The sequence below is a fragment of the Physeter macrocephalus genome, chromosome 2, assembly GCF_002837175.3.
Source record: "Physeter macrocephalus isolate SW-GA chromosome 2, ASM283717v5, whole genome shotgun sequence".
NCBI lineage: Eukaryota > Metazoa > Chordata > Mammalia > Artiodactyla > Physeteridae > Physeter > Physeter macrocephalus.
Window position 1 is genome coordinate 87874783 of NC_041215.1, and position 24630 is coordinate 87899412.

At 35.2% G+C, this 24630-nt stretch overlaps 1 protein-coding gene across 4 annotated transcripts in view; it reads left to right on the forward strand.

Moving 5' to 3' along the window:
- Positions 1-3073: 3073 nt before the first annotated feature.
- DNAJC10 (DnaJ heat shock protein family (Hsp40) member C10) overlaps positions 3074-24630 on the forward strand; it is a 64296-nt gene continuing 42739 nt past the window's right edge. The window contains exons 1-8 of one of the 4 annotated variants that reach the window (XM_024115606.3): positions 3074-3289; positions 4806-5155; positions 6748-6910; positions 8893-8943; positions 16744-16826; positions 17443-17574; positions 18150-18243; positions 19332-19409. In XM_024115606.3, coding sequence (XP_023971374.1) covers positions 4952-5155; positions 6748-6910; positions 8893-8943; positions 16744-16826; positions 17443-17574; positions 18150-18243; positions 19332-19409 — 805 coding nt within the window. In that variant the 5' untranslated portion in view covers positions 3074-3289; positions 4806-4951. Of the gene's footprint in view, positions 3290-3718; positions 3906-4805; positions 5156-6747; positions 6911-8892; positions 8944-11234; positions 11283-16743; positions 16827-17442; positions 17575-18149; positions 18244-19331; positions 19410-24630 lie in introns of those variants that run through there. The other 3 variants (XM_024115607.3, XM_007122505.4, XM_024115608.3) reach the window with 3 other exon arrangements.

Consider the following 24630-nt stretch of genomic DNA (forward strand, 5'->3'; position numbering starts at 1 on the left):
TTTTATGTTCAGTTGTTTTTGAATATATCTAATCATCTCATTTTTGACTCCTTGATGAGCTCTTTTTCAGATCACCTCTCAAATTAATTTGTTTTATTCAAAAAAAAATGTATTTAGTACCTACCATATGCCAGGAAGAACTGGGGATACAACAGTAACTAAAACAAACAAAAATTCCTATCTTCGTGGAGCTTACATTCTTTTTTTTAAAATTAAGGTAGAATTCATAGGCAGCATTATATTAGTTTCAGGTGTACAACATAATGATTTGATATTTCTATATATTGTGAAATAATTGCCACAATAAGAATTTTACAGAATTTTATTCTTATGATAAGAACTTTTAAGATCTACTCTTTTAGCAATCGAATACCCAATACAGTATTATTCACTATAGTCACCCTGCTGTACATTACATCTTCAGGATTTATTTATTTTATAACTGGAGGTTTGCACCTTTTGACTCCTTCCCGCATTTCACCAACCCTCCTACCCCCAGCCTCAGGCAACCACCAATCTATTCTCTGTATCTATGAGCTTGGTTTTATGTTTTGGGGTGTTTTTTAGAATGCACATATAAGTGAGATCATACAGTATTTGTCTTTCTCTGCCAACTTATTACTCTTAGCATAATGCCCTCAGAGACCATTCATGTTGTCTCAAATGGCAATATTTCATTCTATTTTATGGCTGAATAATATTCCACTATATATACATATTTTTCTTATCTATTCATCCTTCAATGGACATTTAGTCTCTTTCCATATCTTAGCTATTGTAAATAATGTTGCAGTGAACATATTGATGCATGTCATTTCTAATTAGTGTTTTCATCTTCTTCTGATAAATACCCAGAAGCAGAATTGCTGGATCACATGGTAGTTCTATTTTTAGCTTTTTGAGGAACCTCCGTACTGGTTTCTGTAGTGGCTATACCAATCTAGATTCCCACGAACAGTGCACAAGTGTTCCTTTTTCTCCATGTCCACTCCAGCATTTGTTATCTCTTATCTTTATAACAATAGTCATTCTAACAGGCGTGAGGTGTTATCTCATTGTGGTTTTGATTTGCATTTCCCTGATGGTTATGTAATAGGGAAGAACCTTTGTATTCTAGTACAAGTTAATCACTAAAGGGATGTTGCCTATAAGCTTAAATTATACATCATGCCCATCTCTGGGAACCCTGCCTCTCAGGTTAGGAGCATTAAGGTAAAATACCTTTGTATAGCTCCCAGGAAACATCCTGACCAGGCCCACCTGTGAGTGACTGCAAGGAAGAAATTAACACATCCCCTCTGGAGGTTGACTAGAACCAGGAAATGTTTGACTTTACTCCCTCACCTTTTAGTATAAAAGAAAGCTAAATTCTAACTCAGGCAAGATGGTTTTTTGGGACACAAGTCTGCCATGTTCTTGGTCTGCTGGCTTTCTGAATAAAGTTGCTCTTCCTTGCCCCCAAAACTGGTCTTTTGATTTATTGGCCTGTCATGCAGCAAGCAGTATGACCCTGCTGTGTATCTTTATTTGGACATAATCTAGGGAACTTGAAATAGATATATCCAAATCAGAATCCTTTATCTTCTCCCTAAACAGATCTTCATTCCGTGAGTGGTACTCAGCCACCTAAACCAGAAGTTAACCCTAGATCCTTTCTCTCTTTTATCTCCCACAACCAACTAATCACCATTTCTTGCCAAATTTACTCTTTCTCTAACATTCTCCTAACTGTTCTCCCTTTCTCCAGTCATGGTCCCTTTGTATTCACTCTCCAATAGCTACCAGAATGATCTAAAATACAATCTCAGTCCCTTATTTAAAAGCTTTAAGTAGCTTCCTGATTACCTAAAAGGTAGTCTATGTCTTCATCATGGCATAAAACCCACTGTAATCTTGGCCCCTGCTTGATTCTCCAGTTTTCTTTTTTTGCTCTTCAATTTACTCTAAAGATTTTGGTGGCTCACAGGGTGACATAATGATTAACATTACAGTCTCTGGAGCCAGACTGCTCAGGTGTGAATCTCAGCTCTATCATATATTTACCTTGGTTTCCTCAACTGTGAAATGGATATATTAATAGTCCCTGTCATATAAGATTACTTGGAGGACTGAAATTACATGTGTGCTTAGACCAGTTCCTGGCACTTATTAGCTATTACATTAGGCTGCTTCTAATATTTCTGCCTTTGCTCTGACTACTTTCTCTTCTTTCGGGCAATATATTAGTTTAGCTATGGATCCTACATGGTCATCATTTTTTAACAAGCTGACATTTGATTTACTACACATGAAATTGTTACTAATTACAACTTATATTAGGGATGATGTTATAAGCAGGCATCCTCTTCATCAGGATGTTTTCTCTTTTGATGGTTGCAAATGCAGCTACTTCCATTGTTCTAGTTACATTTCTGCACATCAAAAATGCAGTTTCTATACCACATCATTTAAATGTAAATGTGGGAGAGAGGAGTATGGATAACTCCGCAGTTTCCAGCTTGGATGACTAGGAAGTCAGGCAATACTGTAGAATGCTCAAAGGTTTGTCACCCACACACACTCATAAATATTGTTATTTCTTCCAAATTTCCTACTGCCTCTTCAGCCCTCTAGATCGACACTGCTATCAATGTCACTTAAGTTAAATTCCCCTTTCTGCCCCACCCACCCAACGACCAGAAAAATCCTCTATAGCTCTGCCTTTCCCTTCAAGAAGAACAGGGTCACAGAGAAATTGCACGCCTAAACCCGCCTTCCGGGGGAGGGGAGAAATTGGTCCCGTCACCACAGCAACGGGAGAAGAAGGGGGCGGACTTTATCGTCCAGCTTCCTGCCCGCGGTGTGCGCCAGCCGCGATGGTGCGGCGGCGCGAGCTTTGTGGGTACTGCGTGTTCTTCAGCTCCGGGTTGGAGCCGGAGCCGGAGCCGGATTCCGCGCAAACGGCCACGTCAACCTAAACCTACACCGCCCTCCCCACCCCGCTGCGCCCCCAGATCCTGAGGCGAGTCCTCCCAAGCAGCGTCCTCCACGCCTTTCCCACAATGCCCCGCGCCAGGCCCCGCCCCGCCTCGCTTAGGAGACGGCCGCGCGAGGAGCCGAGCCGAGCCGGCCGCGCTCGTCGCTGCCGGTGCGGCTGGCTGCTCCTACCACATCTCGGGCGCTGCGGGCCAGCGGTCAGAGGGTGCGTGCTTCCTTACCCCACGCACAGCTTGTGTTTGGCCGAGTGGGGTCCGCCGCCGGGGATTGAGGATGGGGAAGTAGCTGCAAGAGACGACCTCGCAGCACCGAGGTGGGCATGGGCGGGGGAACGGGGCTCTGCTGGAGCCGGCGGCGGCCTGGGCCCTCCGGGAAGGGAGGGGCTAAATTCCTGTGCACCGGAATCTCCCCTCCTCTTCGCTCTTGAGGCTGGTTTATTGTGTTCTCGCTTCCAGTCTTCTTCCTTCCTTGTACCTACACGGCCATTCCTCCGCCCAGCAATTCCCCGCTTTTTGCTCCAATTTCTCACTATACTCTCAGTTATCCAGGTTCCTTTCTCCCTAATCCGACCTGAGATTTCAAACACCAGCAACACTTGACAGTCTCTTTCAACCAGTGTCTCCCATCTTTCCCCTCTCCCCGCAACCCATCCTGGAGTGATGGCAGCGAGGAGTTAGTGTTGCATTTACCTGCAGCTTCCACCTGTCCCCGCAGCTCGGCGCACAACCTCAGGCACGCCCACGCTGTCTGAGAACCACCGCTAGGCAGGGAACAAACATCGCGTCTCTAAAAGTGGTGTTTGAGAATATATTCTCTGCTTTATTCTAAACGTTGTTTTTTAGTCTGGATGTTAATCTCCATCACTCAGTTTTACAAAGGGTTTTCTGGTGGCGTGAAAAGGATTAGAAATGAACCAAAACCATTCACAGGTAAGGAAAAAAAATTTTAAATAGGCATTTAGGATTAAATGAAGAAAGGAGGAACTGAGGATGCTAGGAAGGTTAGATTTTTCGAAGCATTATGACATGTTTGGAACTATTAAAGTATACAAGTTTACATGTGATCTGATTTCATTTTTACCCTACACAGGTGAGCATGTCTAAATAACTGATTCCTTTTCTCCTTTTGTTTCTTTTTCTATTTTTATTAATGCCAAATGTAAACTTTGCAATATAATTACTGTTAACCTGCAGTTATTAGTCTTCTAGTTTATAAAATAGTAACTACTTAGGTATAACGTAAGCACCTTCTGAGAAAATTCAGGGGAAAAAACGTCCGACTATGTAAGTTGTTACAGCGATATAAATTCACTGCTATTCTTGGACGGTTTATGAAAAATACAGACCCTCTGGAAGGATCTGATGCTTCTTTCTAGTACCCCCAAAGGATATTTCCTACAAGTGAAATTTGATTGAAATGAAAACTGAATAGCCTTAAAGGGGTGAAGAAACCAAAAAGGAAGCAGATCAAAAGAGGCAAGCTTAAGCTGGGTAGAAGATGGAAGGAAATAGCTCTCCCCCCACTCTCCCCCCTTGTGTTCTGGTGATGATAGAGCAAGTTGCTGCACTTGTTTGTTTGTAAAGAGTTCTAGGTAGCTGCGACCTCACTAGCTACCTTTTACCTTTATCTGCTACCTTGAGTGGTCTCACGAATCTGGCCACCTAGATAACGGAAGCAGTGAAGGGGGCCCCCAAAGAACAGAGCCTGAGGCACTCACCATGATTTGTCATTTAATGGAGATTGTATTGCTGGCCATGTTATTTAGTAAATAACGTTATTGATGTGTTTGGTTTTTAATGTATTTCAACTACCTGATTTTCTCTCTTTAGATTAACATTTTGGGAAAAAATTCATGATACCTGTTTCACCTTTGGAGTAATGTGGACAGAAGTTCTCAGATTTGCGTATTACATCAACCGGAACCAGTGGCATTATCTTAATGTTCACTTGAGTCAGAACTTGTACAAGAAAAACAATGGGAGTCTGGTTAAATAAAGATGACTATCTCAGAGACTTGAAAAGGGTCATGCTCTGTTTCCTAATAGTGTATATGGCCATTTTAGTGGGTACAGATCAGGATTTTTACAGTTTACTTGGTGTATCCAAAACTGCAAGCAGTAGAGAAATAAGACAGGCTTTCAAGAAATTGGCATTGAAGCTACATCCTGATAAAAACCCGGTAGGTAAAAATTTCTTTTTAAACATATCTAATTAATGTGTTTTAGTAAGTTTTGGTATGTATTTAAATTATTTTTTAAATTATTTTAAGTAAGTGCTCAAAATGCTTAAGAACGATCACATGTCAAAAATCATAATTCAACTTCTGTACTAAAAACAGAAAAAGCAAAAGTTCTAAGTTCAGAAGAGTGTAAAGGAATGTCAGTACCAAAAATACAGTTCTCTCTTAATTTGAAAACTAATTTCCAACACTTATATTACAGATGTTAATCACAAAGCAGTAGATTCCCTAGTAAAGCAGTTTAAAATCAAGTATTTTAGAACAGTAACAGAAAAATTATTTCCTTAGAACTTACAGGGTATGTCTTGCTAAAAATGGCAGTAATAGCTAATAATAGTATGCTTCAGCTTTAACTATTTTCTCCCATGTGCAAGTCTAAGAATAGAGTCAGGAAGTATTATAAATTAAAACTTGGGAGCAGCCAAATCTGGTTAATTCCAATCATAAATATTTGATTATGTATCCTATGATGTAATCCTTCAAAACTGTATTAGTTTTAATTCTTAAGGTATTTTTATAATTAATCTCATTCATTTTTTTCTTAATGAGATTTGATACTCATCAAGGAGAAAGATTTAATTATATCTAGATAGAATTTTTTTTTACTGTTAATTTCAGTAACTGCAGGTTTGTTTGTTTTTTTAACTATTTTTATTTATTTTTTATGTTTTATTTTTGGCCTCACCACAGATTCAATCCCTGACCAGGGATTGAACCCCGGCCACTGCAGTGAAAGCCTAGAATCCTAACCACTAGGCCACCAGGGAAGTCCCTAGGTAGAACTTTAAATAGGTTTATTTTATTTCGATTCATAAAGCTGAGCAATAGAATCAGTATTTCTCTAAAACTCTTGTTAATTGGTAATCTTTTCTTGAGATCTACATTGTATTGTGTTTAGGGTTTTCATTTTTTCAGATTTTTCTTTAAAATTTCAGAATGTTATTTCTTTTAAGTTTCTACATGAAAGATGGTAGACCATTTACAACTAAGTATTATTTAGATGAAAACATTCTTCAAAAAACAATTCTATGAAACAGTAACAAATGAAACGTATTAATCCAGTTTTGAGTTGTTACTCTGGTATTAGTCCTTATGTCATCATCTGATAGATTGGAGTACATAACTTTTTTTTACTTGAAGTACTGGGTTTTGCCTCAAGTAGAAAAATAACCTACAAATTTCTTTGTGATTGTTTTAAGGGTAACACATAATATTTACAATATTAAGTGTTTCCAAGGGTTCATTAGTCAGTTTTTTCTGTTGCATCTCTTAGAAGTAGTGACTTATATTTGATGACCACCTCTATCAACCTTTTGAAGCATCAATTCTCATTTCTATTACTTTTCATATTTTTTAAGATTGTAGTTCTTTAAAAATACTTTTTTACTTTTTTATTTCAATGCATGAGCACCCATTTCATATTGTACTACTCCTCCTTATCTTGGTATCTGTTCACACAGAAATCTCAGGATTAAGTTAAATCAATTGATTGTGTATCTGAAACAAATATTATATCTAATATTTTTTAATAGAATAACCCAGATGCACATAGTGATTTTTTGAAAATAAACAGAGCATATGAAGTACTCAAAGATGAAGATCTGCGGAAAAAGTATGACAAATATGGAGAAAAGGGACTTGCAGAGAATCAAGGAGGCCAGTATGAAAGCTGGAATTATTATCGTTATGATTTTGGTAAGATGATATGATATTCCTTATGAAATTATTGTTTATTCGAGTAAATTTAGGAAATTTTGTTTCACCACTTAGCTAATGTATAAACTATTACGTAGTTAACATGTGTCCCCTTGACTTTCTTTTTTTTTTTTAATTTATTTTATTTTATTTATTTTATTTTTGGCTGCATCGGGTCTTTGTTGCTGCACGCAGGCTTTTCTCTGGTTGCGGCAAGTGGGGGCTACTCTTCGTTGTGGTGTGCAGGCTTCTCATTGTGGTGGCTTCTTTTGTTGGGAGCACGGGCTCTAGGCGTGCGGGCTTCAGTAGTTGTGGCACACGGGCTCAGTAGTTGTGGCTCACGGGCTCTAGAGCGCAGGCTCAGTAGTTGTGGTGCACGGGCTTAGTTGTTCCGCGGCATGTGGGATCTTCCCAGACCAGGGCTCGAACCCGTGTCTCCTGCATTGGCAGGCAGATTTTTAACCACTGAGCCACCAGGGAAAACCCCCATTGACCTTTTTAATATAACATGAGAGTGGAATTCAAAAGGAAAGTCAAGTAGTATGTAGATATCTGTATAAACATGAAGGTGTTTTGGTCATAATCTTGTTAAATAGTTTTAAAATAAGGATTGCTATTTAATTTTTAAAAATATTTGTATTGGAAGTTAAATATTGAAGCCTTTCAGTATTTTTAGAGCATCATATTTTCCAAGGAAGACTAAAGTTTCCTTTAATAGTGGTCATTTCAGTAGAAATGCCATTCTTCTTAATTAGTAATGATTAATAATGGTTGAAGGTATTGACAGGAATGAGAAATGAGACAAGAGCAGAGAGTAAACAAGTTAAAGAGATTGAGGGAGGGGGAAAGTAAATACAGGTGTCAAGCAAAGAGGGAGCATTCCGATACCCAGTAGTTCTCTTGTGATTGTTTTAAGGGTAACACATAATATTTACAATCTCTCTTAATTAGCCTCAAATGCAGGCAGAGAACTGAAGTATGCTTTTATCTTAGACTAAATAAAATATTTTCAGTTTGTATCTGGAGTATTTGTTTCTCAAGACTGACTTTTCAAAATAGTATTTTCAGGTATAATCACTATAGCTTAATAGTCTATAACAGGTGTGAGCAATCTATATTTCACAGGCTAAGTCCGGCTTGCCACCTGCTTTTGTGGATAAAGTTTTATTGGAATACAGTTTTGTTCATTTATCTACATATTATTTTTCACACTTCAGGGGCAGAGTTGAATAGCTGTGACAGAAACCATATGTCTCACAATATCTAAAATATTTACTAACTCCTGGTATATATCCATCACTAATATTTAGATAATTTATGTAGTAATGAGAAACTTTCTCACATTGGTGTTAATTATTATTATAAATAAAATTTATATTTACTTAAGTTTGCTTCTACCTCTGCAAGTATTCTAATTATATAAGACTTTTAGCAATACAAAATATTTTTAAATGATAACACATTAAAAAAAACATGCAGTCTGAAAGTGAATGAGGTCTGTAATCTAGTTAACATTAATGTACTAGTGCCAATTTCCTAGTTTGGATATTGTACTAAAATTACATAGTATGTCACCATTAGGGGAAGCTGGATGAAAGATAAGTAGGACTCTGAACTGTTTTTACAATTTCCTGCAAGTCTGTAAATATTTCAAAATAACTTTTTTTAAAAAACATATAATAGAAATTTTCTGTGGAGATGACATTGTGTGAATATTGGGAATCCCTGCCCGCTGCCACACACAGACACACACACCCCATGACAGTCCATATCAGGAAACTAATGTCTTTTGATACTCTTTAAATGTATCACCAATGGTATTATTACTCTTTGCTTTTCTCTTAGTGTGTTACATATTCTTCCAATTGGAGATTTAGTATAGCAATCTGATTTTTGATGATTGAAACAAAAATAAGTAACATCTTTTATGTGGTAATTTATGATGAAGTGTTACCTATAATTTTATGTACTTTTCAAAATAGGTATTTATGACGATGATCCTGAAATCATAACATTGGATAGAAGAGAATTCGGTAAGTTTGTGGGTATATGATTTTCTAAAGCTAGTTCAAGACCAATCTCTTAACTAAAACGCTCAAGGACAAATGTATTTAGAATTTAGAAATTTTTAAAATTTTAACAAGGTAATATGGTATATACTGTATTTTAAATAACATTCTATAGCCATAGTTGAGGTTTTCACATAGTTTCTTTTATTGTCATCATCAACTTTTCTTTCCATTATGTCAGTGAACTTTTATGACATTCTGTGTATTAGCAACAATAATTATTCGTCTCATTTGGCAGTTGAGGAAATGAAACCTTAGAAGGGCTAGCAGCATCCTCAGTATTCTGTACGTGTGTGTTTGTGTATAATTGACGCATTTGAAATAATGAACCAATATTCCTTTTTTCTGTATTTTTCCACATTATTAAAAAATGTTTATATTTAAGAGTAGTTATGTGAAAAAAAAAGCCTAATACAAAATTGTATATGCAGTATAATACAAATCATACAAAAGGTATACACATACATGCATAGAGGATAAAAGCTGGATGAGAACAAAATAAAAATATCAGCACTGGTAAAATAGTTCTTAGCAGAATGTGGGGCAGTATACTATTTTTTTAAAAATAATATTTATGCAGTGAAATGCATAAGTGTGTATACTAAATAAAAGAAGTAAAAATAACACATAGCCCCCATATCAGTTCAGGATAGGTTTGTATGCCAGGTGAGCTTCCTGCAAACTTGCAGAAATACTTCTGGTTTTAGAACTTTTATATTTCAGGGTTTTGAATAAGTATGTGGTTATTTTTGGAAGCAGATTTAATTTGATCTGTGATTTGTGAGTGGAATTCAAAAGGAAAGTCAAGTAGTATGTAGATATCTGTATAAACATGAAGGTGTTTTGGTCATAATCTTGTTAAATAGTTTTAAAATAAGGATTGCTATTTAATTTTTAAAAATATTTGTATTGGAAGTTAAATATTGAAGCCTTTCAGTATTTTTAGAGCATCATATTTTCCAAGGAAGACTAAAGTTTCCTTTAATAGTGGTCATTTCAGTAGAAATGCCATTCTTCTTAATTAGTAATGATTAATAATGGTTGAAGGTATTGACAGGAATGAGAAATGAGACAAGAGCAGAGAGTAAACAAGTTAAAGAGATTGAGGGAGGGGGAAAGTAAATACAGGTGTCAAGCAAAGAGGGAGCATTCCGATACCCAGTAGTTCTCTTGTGATTGTTTTAAGGGTAACACATAATATTTACAATCTCTCTTAATTAGCCTCAAATGCAGGCAGAGAACTGAAGTATGCTTTTATCTTAGACTAAATAAAATATTTTCAGTTTGTATCTGGAGTATTTGTTTCTCAAGACTGACTTTTCAAAATAGTATTTTCAGGTATAATCACTATAGCTTAATAGTCTATAACAGGTGTCAGCAATCTATATTTCACAGGCTAAGTCCAGCTTGCCACCTGCTTTTGTGGATAAAGTTTTATTGGAATACAGTTTTGTTCATTTATCTACATATTATTTTTCACACTTCAGGGGCAGAGTTGAATAGCTGTGACAGAAACCATATGTCTCACAATATCTAAAATATTTACTAACTCCTGGTATATATCCATCACTAATATTTAGATAATTTATGTAGTAATGAGAAACTTTCTCACATTGGTGTTAATTATTATTATAAATAAAATTTATATTTACTTAAGTTTGCTTCTACCTCTGCAAGTATTCTAATTATATAAGACTTTTAGCAATACAAAATATTTTTAAATGATAACACATTAAAAAAAACATGCAGTCTGAAAGTGAATGAGGTCTGTAATCTAGTTAACATTAATGTACTAGTGCCAATTTCCTAGTTTGGATATTGTACTAAAATTACATAGTATGTCACCATTAGGGGAAGCTGGATGAAAGATAAGTAGGACTCTGAACTGTTTTTACAATTTCCTGCAAGTCTGTAAATATTTCAAAATAACTTTTTTTAAAAAACATATAATAGAAATTTTCTGTGGAGATGACATTGTGTGAATATTGGGAATCCCTGCCCGCTGCCACACACAGACACACACACCCCATGACAGTCCATATCAGGAAACTAATGTCTTTTGATACTCTTTAAATGTATCACCAATGGTATTATTACTCTTTGCTTTTCTCTTAGTGTGTTACATATTCTTCCAATTGGAGATTTAGTATAGCAATCTGATTTTTGATGATTGAAACAAAAATAAGTAACATCTTTTATGTGGTAATTTATGATGAAGTGTTACCTATAATTTTATGTACTTTTCAAAATAGGTATTTATGACGATGATCCTGAAATCATAACATTGGATAGAAGAGAATTCGGTAAGTTTGTGGGTATATGATTTTCTAAAGCTAGTTCAAGACCAATCTCTTAACTAAAACGCTCAAGGACAAATGTATTTAGAATTTAGAAATTTTTAAAATTTTAACAAGGTAATATGGTATATACTGTATTTTAAATAACATTCTATAGCCATAGTTGAGGTTTTCACATAGTTTCTTTTATTGTCATCATCAACTTTTCTTTCCATTATGTCAGTGAACTTTTATGACATTCTGTGTATTAGCAACAATAATTATTCGTCTCATTTGGCAGTTGAGGAAATGAAACCTTAGAAGGGCTAGCAGCATCCTCAGTATTCTGTACGTGTGTGTTTGTGTATAATTGACGCATTTGAAATAATGAACCAATATTCCTTTTTTCTGTATTTTTCCACATTATTAAAAAATGTTTATATTTAAGAGTAGTTATGTGAAAAAAAAAGCCTAATACAAAATTGTATATGCAGTATAATACAAATCATACAAAAGGTATACACATACATGCATAGAGGATAAAAGCTGGATGAGAACAAAATAAAAATATCAGCACTGGTAAAATAGTTCTTAGCAGAATGTGGGGCAGTATACTATTTTTTTAAAAATAATATTTATGCAGTGAAATGCATAAGTGTGTATACTAAATAAAAGAAGTAAAAATAACACATAGCCCCCATATCAGTTCAGGATAGGTTTGTATGCCAGGTGAGCTTCCTGCAAACTTGCAGAAATACTTCTGGTTTTAGAACTTTTATATTTCAGGGTTTTGAATAAGTATGTGGTTATTTTTGGAAGCAGATTTAATTTGATCTGTGATTTGTGTGAAAATTGATATAAAAATATACTTCTGCACTTTGCATTGCATTGTAGAAAACCTTAAAGATTCTTACATTTTTAAATTTGTACACTTGTAATAAAATATTCTTTTCTACTTCAAACCAATATATTTTACCTCAAATCATATTTCAATTTTATTTTGCTGTGTTACAGTCTCATTTAATTTAGAAAACTAAAATAGCATACTAGCTGCAAAATAAATTTATATAATTTCTCATGTTATCATCATAAACAATGTGTTACAGTCACTTGTTTCTGTACAGTTCCTTCTAAGCAAGAATTGCATCGTACTCTTACTTTGTGTATCATGTTGGCGAGTTCAGGCCTACAAGGTAGCTGTTCAGTACATTATTTTGTTAAAAGTCTTGTAGTGAACACTTGAACAAGCTCTAAGGAAAATGAGTGTCTTCTCTACAGAAGAAATGGAGGATAATTTGATTCATTTGTATTGTTGGTAGACAGAACTGACAGCCATGTCACAAGCTTGCAGAATCATAACGTTTTGGACTGTAGTTTTATGAACCTATTGATTTTTCTGTGGTTATTGTCTCTCATCTGCTAGTCAATCAAAAAGTATTTTGTGGTCCTGCGGGGCAGAAAACTTTGGAATTAGAGATAGAATTAGAGGAACTGAACAAAACCTGCAAGCTGACTAATCCATGAATCCACCCAGAATGAAAGACTTTCCTGATGGTTGTATTGCACATGGGTTCAAACTTTTTCAGATTTGTCATTATAGAGAAAAGGTTAAGAACTGCCAATAATTCATATGGAACTCCAAATAGTAGTTAAGAATTAATTAACAGTCACAAAACCTTAGAGACAGTTTTTCAGAAATAATTAACTGACATTGATAGGTTCGGTGCAAAGTTGCCACTATTCAGTCTGAACTCTAATACTACCCTGTGTATTACTAGGCTAAGACAAGCTTATCCCTAAGTTTTAGCTGAAGAAGCCGAGGGAGGACCATAAATAAGGATGGATAGTTGTATCAACTTGTGCCTATGTAAATATCACATTAGCATACTTGGTTATGGGTGGGTCTCTTTCCATTACCAGTAGTTTCTATTGGTTTGGGTCACTTAATCTGGTCTCTTGTGTAACTAATTATATAAACAATTATGGAGTTATTTTTAAGTTATGTATGTTCTCTTGCTCCAGAGAGAGGTTATATTTTCTTCTGACTAGGGTCACTAACAGTCTCAGATCAGCTTTATCCAAACAGAGACTGAAATGATTCAAAAGCTGAGCTTTGTACTTATACAGGACTGGTCTCCTTCCAGTTCATCTTTATTTACAGGACCCTTCTCTACATGTGCCCTGAACTCCATCTTTGTCCCTCTAGTCTCATGAATCTATTTAAAGCTCTGCTCAGTTTCTTGCCTATCAACTACCTCCTGGCAAACATTGGCCCCCTGATTTCTACCTCCTCCCATTCCTGGGCCCTGTAATTCTTCTCTGCATTGGTAACTCTCTGATGCTTTCAACAGAAGTCTTTTGTATTTTGTCCAGTTCTGAAATTGTAGTGGAAGCATTAATCCAAATTACATAGTTCACTTTTATCAGCAGTGGAACTCTGAAGTGTTCAACTATAGTACAGAAGAAAAAATGTGATTAATAAACTTCACTTTGAAGTTCTTATCCTTCCCATTAAACATGATGCATATTATCTTTTTATATGTCACAGAAAAGTGTTACGCAGTTATTAAAACAAGTTCTAGATAGTATCTGCAAAAGCAAAGAACATCTTGCACTTAACAGTAGTCATTTTGAGTAGTACCCACACAATACATTCATCCTTTTGAAGACAAGCTCAAGAAATTAAAGAGGAACTCAAAGCACTTCTGCCTTTTTTTACATTTTTCTAGGCTAACAGAAGCTATTAGCTATAATCACATAAATATTAACAGACATTAGCTATAGTTGTATAGTTTAGAAGCTGAAAATCACATTTTGAAATATACTTGTTCTATTCTGAGTCACTGGGTTATGCAAAAACATCCCATTGAGCTTTGATAATACAGTATTTAAAATATTTTTAATAATAGTGGGAACTGGGCAAATAAGATAGAAGTAGTCTATGAAAACAAAGTACCAAGATGGGAGACATTTTTTTTTCCCACTTTAAATAAGGTTTTGTGTCAAATTAAATGCCATTATTTTTTTCCCTTCCAGTTTTATTGAGATATAACTGACATACGGCACTGTACAAGTTTAAGGTGTACAGCATGACTTGACTTACATCCATCGTGAAATGGTGATCAAAATAAGTTTAGTAAATATTCATTATCTTATACAGATACAAAATTAAAGAAATAGGAAAAAATGTTTTCTTGTAATGGATCTCTCAGGATTTGCTCTTAACAACTTTTATATATGATATATAGCATTGTTGATTATATTATGATATTGTACATTCCATCCCTAGTACTTACTTGTCTCATAACTAGAAGTTTGTACCTTTTGACCACCTTCATCCAACTCTCCCTCCCCCCGACCCCCACCTCAGGTAACCACAAACCTGATCTCTTTTTCTGTGAGTTTGTTTCTGAAGTGTAATGACATACAACACTGTGTTAGTTCCTGTTACACAACGTAGTGACTTGGTGTTTCTGTACATTTCAAAGTGATCACTACAGTAAGTCTGATTATGATATGTCACCATACAAAGATATTACATAGTCGTTGACTACTCCACACACTGTACATATCAGTCTCTGTGTGTGTGCTTATTAACTAATTTTGACAACCCTGCATTTTTACTCCCTCCACCACCACATTTACTGACTTTGACATCATATTTTATATATTTTTGTTTTATATATTCCTTAATTATTTGTTGAGTATATATTTTACTACTTTTGTCTTTTAACCTTTCTACTAGCTTTATACATGGCTGATTTATACCTTTATTGTATATTTGACTTTAACAATGAGATTTTTTTCTTCCATAATTTTCATTTTCTAGTTGTGACCTTTTCTTTTTCACTTAGGTAAGTCCCTGTAACATTTCTTGTAAAGCTGGTTTCATGGTGATGAACTCTTTTAGCTTTTGCTTCTCTGTAAAACTTTTGATCTGTCCTTCAAATCTTAATGAAAGCCTTGCTGGGTAGAGTCTTCTTGGTTATAGGTTTTTCCCTTTCATCACTTTAAATATATTGTTAAGATGTTCAGAGAATTTGGGAGAAGTTTGAATGAACAGAGTGAGAAGTTAGAAGTTTTTGAACAAAGAGTTAGAAAATAGAAAGAACAACCAAACAGATGAAGAATACGATAACTGAAATGAAAAAATACACTAGAAGGAATCAACAGTAGATTAGATGATGCAGAGGAATGGATCAGCAAGCTGGAAGACAGAGTAGTGGAAATCACTGAAGCTGAACAGGAAAATGAAAAAAGAATAGAAAGAAATGAGGACAGTTTAAAAGACCTCTGGGACAACGTCATGTGTACTAACATTTGCATCATAGAGGTCCCAGAGGAAAGGGGCAGAGAGCATATAAGATTTTACCTAAATTCATACCAGTTGATCTAAGTCAGCATGGCAGTTATTTTGACAACCTAGATAGAGTGGTCTATTTGTCAGACTTTCTAACCTTTGCCAAAGAACAGCTGATAAAATCCTAATGTATACATTTGCTTGTAATGTATGGTTTAACTGTTTTTCACATAGATCTGTATGTCTTGTAACTGAAATGTAGGTGAACATTATTGCGCATGTTACTAATTAATCTGAATCAGTTACACATATTTAGAATAGTGTGCGTGTTTTGATGTCTTGGTATAATTTATTATAACTTACGAAAATATTTTCTTTAAAAATTACTGATAACTGATTTTCATATGGAATTACATGGAGACTCTAACTAAAAGCAAATTTTCTTAACTTTTTTATATTGAATGTTAGAGCACATCCTTATAATAAAATTTTTAAATGAGTAAATTTTGTTTATATCAGGTCCTCATAGATTAGATTATAATGTATAATGTATTGTTGGGTAGATATTATGTAGTGTTCAGATCTATCAGCAAATATGTATTCATGTTTTGAATTGTTAAAAACTGATCTAATATTTCAAATAACACAATTTTCCAAGGAAAATGTCTTATTAAGAGCACAGATTAGATTTAATCCCCATAGTCCTTACTATGTCATGTAGGTCTCTTCATTCTTTCAGAATCTGGAGTAACTGTCAGAATTGATTGACTGTGTGCTTAACCAGTGCTGCAGATAGTAGAAGAGCTTAAATCTCAGTCTCTCTCACTGTTGCTCCTGATTTCTCTCAGCCATACAGACTGTCATGAGGTTTGGCTGTTGCATCCTTTTGTTGCTTCCTTTCTTTTTACAGCTTCTTGGTGACATTGATCATGCAGTTCAAGGTTGCTTCTTATTAAAGTAGGGCTTGGAAGAGTCAAAAAAAAAAAGGTATTGTTAGTTTGACAGTTGAAATAGTATGTTTTCTTCTTATAGAAAAAATTATACAGAAAATGATAAAAGGCAGTGTGAAAATATATGCCGTTTTTTCATTCTGATCTCAAGGAAAATTTTTAACTAAAATAGGTACAAACCTTTAGTAAATTGGTTGTTTTGGTTGTTCTAAGTTGTTTTGGTTTTATGTACTTTCAGATGCTGCTGTTAATTCTGGAGAACTGTGGTTTGTGAACTTTTACTCCCCAGGGTGTTCACACTGCCACGATTTAGCTCCCACAGTACGTATTCTTTACGTCCTGATTATTAAAGTTTTACTATTTACAACTGATCTGTTATTTGAGTGTTTTTTAAAATTTGAGTGTTATTTGAGTGTTTTTTCTATTAGTAGTAACTATAACAGAAATGACTATAATATTTTTTCACGTGTATATGGTTTTATTTCCTGAGCATAATCTCCTTTAAGAAAGTACAGCTTGGGGACTTCCCTGGTGGTGCGATGGTTAAGAATCCGCCTACCAATGCAGGGGACACGGGTTTAAGCCCTGGCCCGGGAAGATCCCACATGCCACGGAACAGCTAAACCCACAGAACAACTAAACCCGTATGCCACAACTACTGAGCGTGTGCTCTAGAGCACGTGAGCCACAACTACTGAAGCCCGCGCGCCTAGAGCCTGCTCCGCAACAAGAGAAGCCACTGCAATGGGAAGCCTGCACACCACAACAAAGTGTAGCCCCCTCTCTCCGCAGCTAGAGAAAGCCCACGCGGCAACAAAGACCCAGTGCAGCCAAAAAGAAATAATTAATTAATAATAAAAAAAGGAAAGTACAGCTTGAAGAATGTTCAGGGAAAGATACATGATCTTATCAGAAGAAACTTTTTCTTTCCTCATAGTGGAGAGACTTTGCTAAAGAAGTAGATGGATTGCTTCGAATTGGAGCTGTTAACTGTGGCGATGATAGAATGCTTTGCCGAATGAAAGGAGTGAACAGTTATCCCAGCCTCTTCATTTTTAGGTCTGGAATGGTAAGAGAGAAAATTGGCATTTTTTTTTTTAATTGGTAGAACATTATAACAAGGGGAATACTAGAGAAAACACTATGTGAATTTGTAGAATCTTTTGATTCTTAAGTCTTATTTTAGATGCCATCTAACTATACTCTAGTCATAATAAACATTTTTTATTATACTGTGAATACTTTCAGATGCCATTATTTTGTCTTTGTTCTATTTCAAAATTAAATGTTTGCCAATTTGTTTCCATCATAAAGAACATAATGTTAACCAATATGCATGTTGTACTTTATAATTTACAAAGTATTTTACAGGTGTTTTCTCTCATTGAATGTAAAGTTCTGATTTCCCTTCCTCTTCCCAGTGTTAAGTGATAAAAGTGAAACTAAAAACATTATAAATAGTATTATTCAAATGTCTGGCATGGAATGTGTGCAGTCAAGATTCTTAGCATGTCAGTTAGAAATACACTGTACTATTGAGAGACAGATCTTACTTATTCAGAATAATGGAGAATCAAGGTATTTGGTATGAGTTTTAAAAAGAAAAAGTAAAAGACATTTCTCTTTTTATAAATAAAAAAATAGGCTGCAGTGAAATACCATGGTGACAGATCAAAGGAAAGTTTAGTGAATTTCGCCATGCAGCATGTTAGAAGCACAGTGACAGAATTATGGACAGGTAATTTTGTTTTCATAATTTGCTTGGTTTTCAAGGATACTTTGAATTGGTATTTTAAGTTTTTCAGTGGCAATGTTCTGGTCATAATACTGAAAATTTTACATATCTTTTCCATGCTTCTTAGAAGGGAATTGTGTCATTTGTTCTGAGCCCTACTAAATAGTAGGCATTTAATAAATTAACTATGTTCATACATAAACTACAACAATTTTGATGTAGGACATGGGTATGAAGTGGGACTAGGTGAAAAGGCCACTTTGAAAGTGCAGCTAAATATTTAATAAACCAAGTGTTTTATTGCTTTCATAAGTATACTACATACATCAGACAGTAAATTCATGCCTGTATTCAGTTTAATTTTGAAGTTTAAAAACTCTTCTAATCTTAGGTTTTGAATTCATCAAGTGACTTTAGGTGGGTTATTTAATTATCTGTACTACCCATGAAATGATAGTATTTACTTCTAATGGGATGCTCATATCATTCATTGAATACAGTTATGTCTCTGAAACTATGTTAAATACTAGGGCTGTAGTAATAAACTATATAACCCCTGCCTTCCAGGACCCCATTAGTAAACCATTAAAATGCAGTGTAGTAACCATTATGATAGAGGTAAGCTTAGGGAAGCATGAAGGATATGAAAGAACTCAGGTGGGGAAAGGAGGAAGGATTAGGAAATTCTTGAACGAGGTCAGATATAACCTGTCTTGAAAGTGAAGAGGAAACCTTAAAAGGTCACTGTATTTGGGAAACTGGCAGTATTTCATGAATCTAACAAAAAGATGGGTAATGGGTAGAGTGGCTTGGGAAAGAATATGGCTGGCTGAATGGGTAGACAAAGCTCAGATCACAGGGGGCCTTACTTGCCAATTTGTTTCTTAATGAAATAATGAATTTAGATTTTATGTGATTTAAAAAAATAAATAGTTGAAGGAATTTGATATGCTCAAGAGGATTTTTAGGAATCCTGAAAACTACTCAGAGTGGATTGGAAATGGGTGACATTAGAAGGAAGAACCCATTTAGAAAATGGTTTCCATTATGGAGTAGTGAATGATCAGAAATTTTCTTTATTTTCTCTTAAGGAAATTTTGTTAACTCAATACAAACTGCGTTTGCTGCTGGTATTGGCTGGCTGATCACTTTTTGTTCCAAAGGAAGAGGTAATATTTGTTATTTTGTTATGATGAAGAGACCATGACATTTGATTTTTAGGTGACCATTTTTTTTCCCCTAGATTTATTGAGATATAATTGACATAGAACATTCTGTAACTTTAAGGTGTACAATTTGTTGATTTGAAACACTTACATGTTGCAAAATGATGACCACCACCATAACATTAGCTAACACCTCCATCCTGTCACCTATTTACCATTTCTTTCTTGGGGCGAGAACATTTAAGATCTACTCTTTCAGCAGCTTTCAAGTATTTTATACAGTATTGTTAGCTATAATCACTATATGCTGTACAGTAGATCCCCAGAAGTTATTAATCTTGTAGCTGGAAGTATGTACCCTTAGATTAAGTGAAAGTCTTATGTATGCTTCTATAATTGATTATTTTCAAAATACAATTTGTACCCAGTTATAATTTTTTTATTTAATGAATATTTCTTTTTGATTATTTTACACATAGGTTATAAAATTATTAAGTTCCCCTTTTTTTGAAGTTGAAGTATATATTTACAATATTGTGTTATTTTCAGGTGTACAGCATAGTGATTCAGTTTGGTTTTTTTTGTGGAATATATTCCATTATAGGTTATTACAAGATATTGGGTGTAATTCTCTGTATTATACAGTAAATCCTTGTTGCTTATCTATTTCATGTAAAGTAGCTTGTTTCTGTTAATCCCACACTGTTAATTTGTCCTTTCCTCCTTCTCTCTGCCCTTTGGTAACCATAAATTTGTTTCCTGTGTCCGTAAGTCTGTTTCTGTTTTGTATTAAATAGATTGAGTTGTATTATTTTTTAGATTCCACATATAAATGATATCATATATTTGTTTTTCTCTGTCTGACTTCACAAAGTATAATATTCTCTGGGTCCATCCATGTTGCTGCAAATGGCAATATTTCATTCTTTTTATGGCTGAGTAATATTCCATTGTATCCATACCACATCTTAAAGCCAGTTGTCTGTTGATGGGCACTTGGGTTGTTTCCATGTCTTGGCTATTGTAAATAGTGCTGCTATGAACATTGGGGTGCAGGTATCTTTTCAAATTACAGTTTTTGTCTTTTCCAGATATATACCCAGGAGTGGAATTTCTGGATCATATGATAGCTCTGTTTTTAGTTTTTTTTGAGGAACCACCATACTGTTTTCCATAGTGGCTGTACCAGTTTACATTCCCACCAACAGTGTAGCAGGGTTCCCTTTTCTCCACACCCTTTCCAGCATTTATTTGTAGACTTTTTGATGATAGCCATACTTACTGGTGTGAGATGATACCTCATCATGGTTTTGATTTGCATTTCTTTAATAATTAGCCATGTTGAGCATCTTTCATGTGCCTGTTGGCCATCTGTATGTCTTCTTTGGAGAAATCTCTATTTAGGTCTTCTGCCCTTTTTTATTTTATTTTTTTTTTCCTTTTTGGCCACGCAACACAGCATGTGGTATCTTACTTCCCCAACCAGGAACCGAACCTTCTTCGCCTGCATTGGAAGTACAGAGTCTTAACCACTGGACCACCAGGGAAGTTCCTGCCCATTTTTTGATTGGGTTGTTTGTTTTTTTTAATTTGGTCATATGAGCTATTCACATATTTTGGATATTAACCCCATTTCAGTCACATCATTTGCAAATATTTTCTCCCATTCCTTAAGTTGTCTTTTCATTTTGCTGAAGGTTTCTTTGCTGTGCAAAAGCTTGTAAGTTTGATTAGGTCCTATTTATTTTTGGTTTTTATTGCTTTTGCCTTGGGAGATTGATCTAAGAAAATATTTCTACAGTTTATGTCTGAGAATGTTTTGCCTATGTTCTCTCTTAGGAATTTCATGGTGTCATGTCTTATATTTAGGTCTTTAAATCTTTTTTTTTTTAATTGAAGTATAGTTGATTTACAGTGTTGTGTTAATTACTGCTGTATAGCAAAGGGATTCAGTTATACATATACTTACATTCTTTTTTTTAATATTCTTTTCCATTATGGTTTATCATAGGATATGGAACATAGTTCTCTGTGCTATATAGTAGGACCTTGTTGTTTATCCATTCTGTATGTAAAAGCTTACATATGCTAACCCCAACCTCCTATTCCATTCCCCTCCAACCCCCTCCCCCTTGGCAACCACCAGTCTGTTCTCTATATCCATGATTCTGTTTCTGTTTCATAGGTTCATTTGTGTTGTATTTTAGATTCCACATATAAGTGATATCACACGGTATTTGTCTTTCTCTTTGACTTACTTCACTTAGTAGATAGTCTCTAGTTTCATCCATGTTGCTGCAAATGGCATTATTTCATTCTTTTTTATGGCTGAGTAGTATTCCATTGTACATATGTACCACATCTTTATCCATTCATCTGTCGATGGACATTTAGGTTGTTTTCATGTCTTGGCTATTGTGAATAGTGCTGCTGTGAACATAGGGGTGCATGTATCTTTTTGGAATGGAGTTTTGTCTGGATATAAGCCCAGGAGTGGGATTGCTGGATCATATGGTAATTTTGTTTTTAGTTTTTTGAGGAACCTCTGTTCTGTTCTCTATACTGGCTACACCAACTTACATTCCCACCAACAGTGTTGGAGTGTTCTCTTTTCTCCACACCCTCTCCAGCATTTGCTATTTGTAGACATTTTAATGATGGCCATTTTGACTGGAGGTGGTACCTCACTAGTTGTGATTTGCATTTCCCTAATAATTTGTGATGTTGAGCATCTTTTCATGTGCCTACTGGCCATCTGTATTTCTTTGGAGAAATGTCTGTTTACGTCTTCTACCCATTTTTCAATTGGTTGTTTGGTTTTTTGTTGTTGAGTTGTATGAGCTGTTTGTGTATTTTGGAAATTAAGCCCCTGTTGATCGCATCATTTGCAAATATTTTCTCCCATTCTGTAGGTTGTCTTTTTGTTTTTGTTTATGGTTTCCTTTGCTGTGCAAAAGCTTTTAAGTTTGATAAGTCCCATTTGTTTATTTTAGTTTTTATTTTTATTGCCTTGGGAGACTGAGCTAAGAAATTGCTGGTATGATTTATGTCAGAAAATGTTTTGCCTATGATTTCTTCTAGGAGTTTTATGGTGTCATGTCTTATATTTAAGTCTTTAAGCCATTTTGAGTTTATTTTTGTGTATGGTGAGAGGGTGTGTTCTAGCTTCACTGATTTACATGTGGCTGTCCAACTTTCCCAACACCACATGCTGAAGAGATTGTTTTTTCCCCATTTTATATTCTTGCCTCCTCTGTTGAAGATTAATTGACCGTAGGTGTGTGGGTTTATTTCTGGGCTCTCTGTTCTGTCCCGTTGATCCATATGTCTGTTTTTGTGCCAGTACCACACTGTTTTGATTACTGTAGCTTTGTACTATTGTCTGAAGTCTGGGAGGGTTATGCCTCCTGCTTTGTTCTTGTTCTTCAGGATTGCTTTGGCAATTCCGGCTCTTTTATGGTTCCATATGAATTTTAGGATTATTGTAATTCTCTGAAAATGTCATGGGTAATTTTATAGGGATTGCATTAAATCTGTAGATTGCTTTGGGTAGTATGGCCATTTTAACAATATTAACTTTTCCAATCTAGGAGCATGGGTTATCTTTCCATTTTTTTGAATCGTCTGCAGTTTCCTTTTTTAATGTTTCATAGTTCTCATCGTATAAGTCTTTTACCTCCTTGGTCAGGTTTATTCCTAAGTAGTTTATTTTGGGGCTGCAATTTTGAAAGGTATTGGTTTTTTACATTCTCTTTCTGATATTTCATTGTTGGTGTAAAGAAATGCAACCGATATCTGTATGTTACTTAAAAATTTTTTTCTATACAGCAGGTTCTTATTAGTTATCTGTTTTATACATATTAGTGTATACATGTCAGTGCCAATCTCCCAATTCATCCCACCAACAGCCGCCACCCCTGCTTTCTCCGCTTGGTGTCCGTACGTTTGTTCTCTACATCTGTGTCTCTATTTCTGCCTTGCAAACTGATTCGTCTGTACCATTTTTCTAGATTCCACATATGCATGAATATAAGATATTTGTTTTTCTCTTTCTGACTTCATTTTGTATAGTCTCTAGGTCCATCCATATCTCTACAAATGACCCAATTTCGTTCCTTTTTATGACTGAGTCATACTCCACTGTATATATGTCCCACATCTTCTTTATCCATTCGTCTGTCGATGGGCATTTAAGGTTGCTTCCATGACCTGGCTATTGAAAATAGTGCTTCAGTGAACACTGGGGTTCATGTGTCTTTTTGAATTACAATTTTCTCTGGGAATATGCCCAGTAGTGGGATTGCTGGGTCCTATGGTAGTTCTATTTTTAGTTTTATAAGGAGGCTCCATACTGTTCTTGATAGTGGCTGTATCAATTTACATTCCCACCAACAGTGCCAGAGGGTTCCCTTTTCTCCACACCCTCTCCAGCATTTGCTGTTTGTAGATTTTCTGATGATGCCCATTCTAACCGGTGTGAGGTGATACCTCACTGTAGTTTTGATTTGGATTTCTCCAATAATTAGTGATGTTGAGCAGCTTTTCATCTGCGTCTTGGCCATCTGTATGTTTTCTTTGGAGAAATGTCTATTTAGGTCTTCTGCCCATTTTTGGACTGGGTTTTTTTTTTTTAATATTGAGCTGCATGAGCTGTTTATATATTGTGGAGATTAATCTTTTGTCCATAGATTCGTTTACAAATATTTTCTCCCATTCTGAAGATTGTCTTTTCATCTTGTTTATGGTTTCCTTTGCTGTTCAAAAGTTTTGAAATTTCATTAGGTCCCATTTGTTTATTTTTGTTTTTATTTCCATTATTCTAGGAGGTGGATCAAAAAAAACCCTTGCTGTGATTTATGTCAAAGAGTGTTCTTCCTATGTTTTCCTCTAAGAGTTTTATAGTGCCTGGTCACATTTAGGTCTCTAATCCATTTTGAGTTTCTTTTTGTGTATGGTGTTAGGGAGTGTTCTAATTTCATTCTTTTACATGTAGCTGTCCAGTTTTCCCAGCACCACTTATTGAAGAGACTGTAATTTCTCCACTGTATATCCTTGCCTCCTTTGTCATAGATTAGTTGACCATAGCTGCGTGGGTTTATCTCTGGGCTTTCTATCTTGTTCCATCGATCTATGTTTCTGTTTTTCTGCCAGTACCATAGTGTCTTGATGACTGTAGCTTTGTAGTATAGTCTGAAGTCAGGGAGTCTGATTCCTCCAGCTCCAT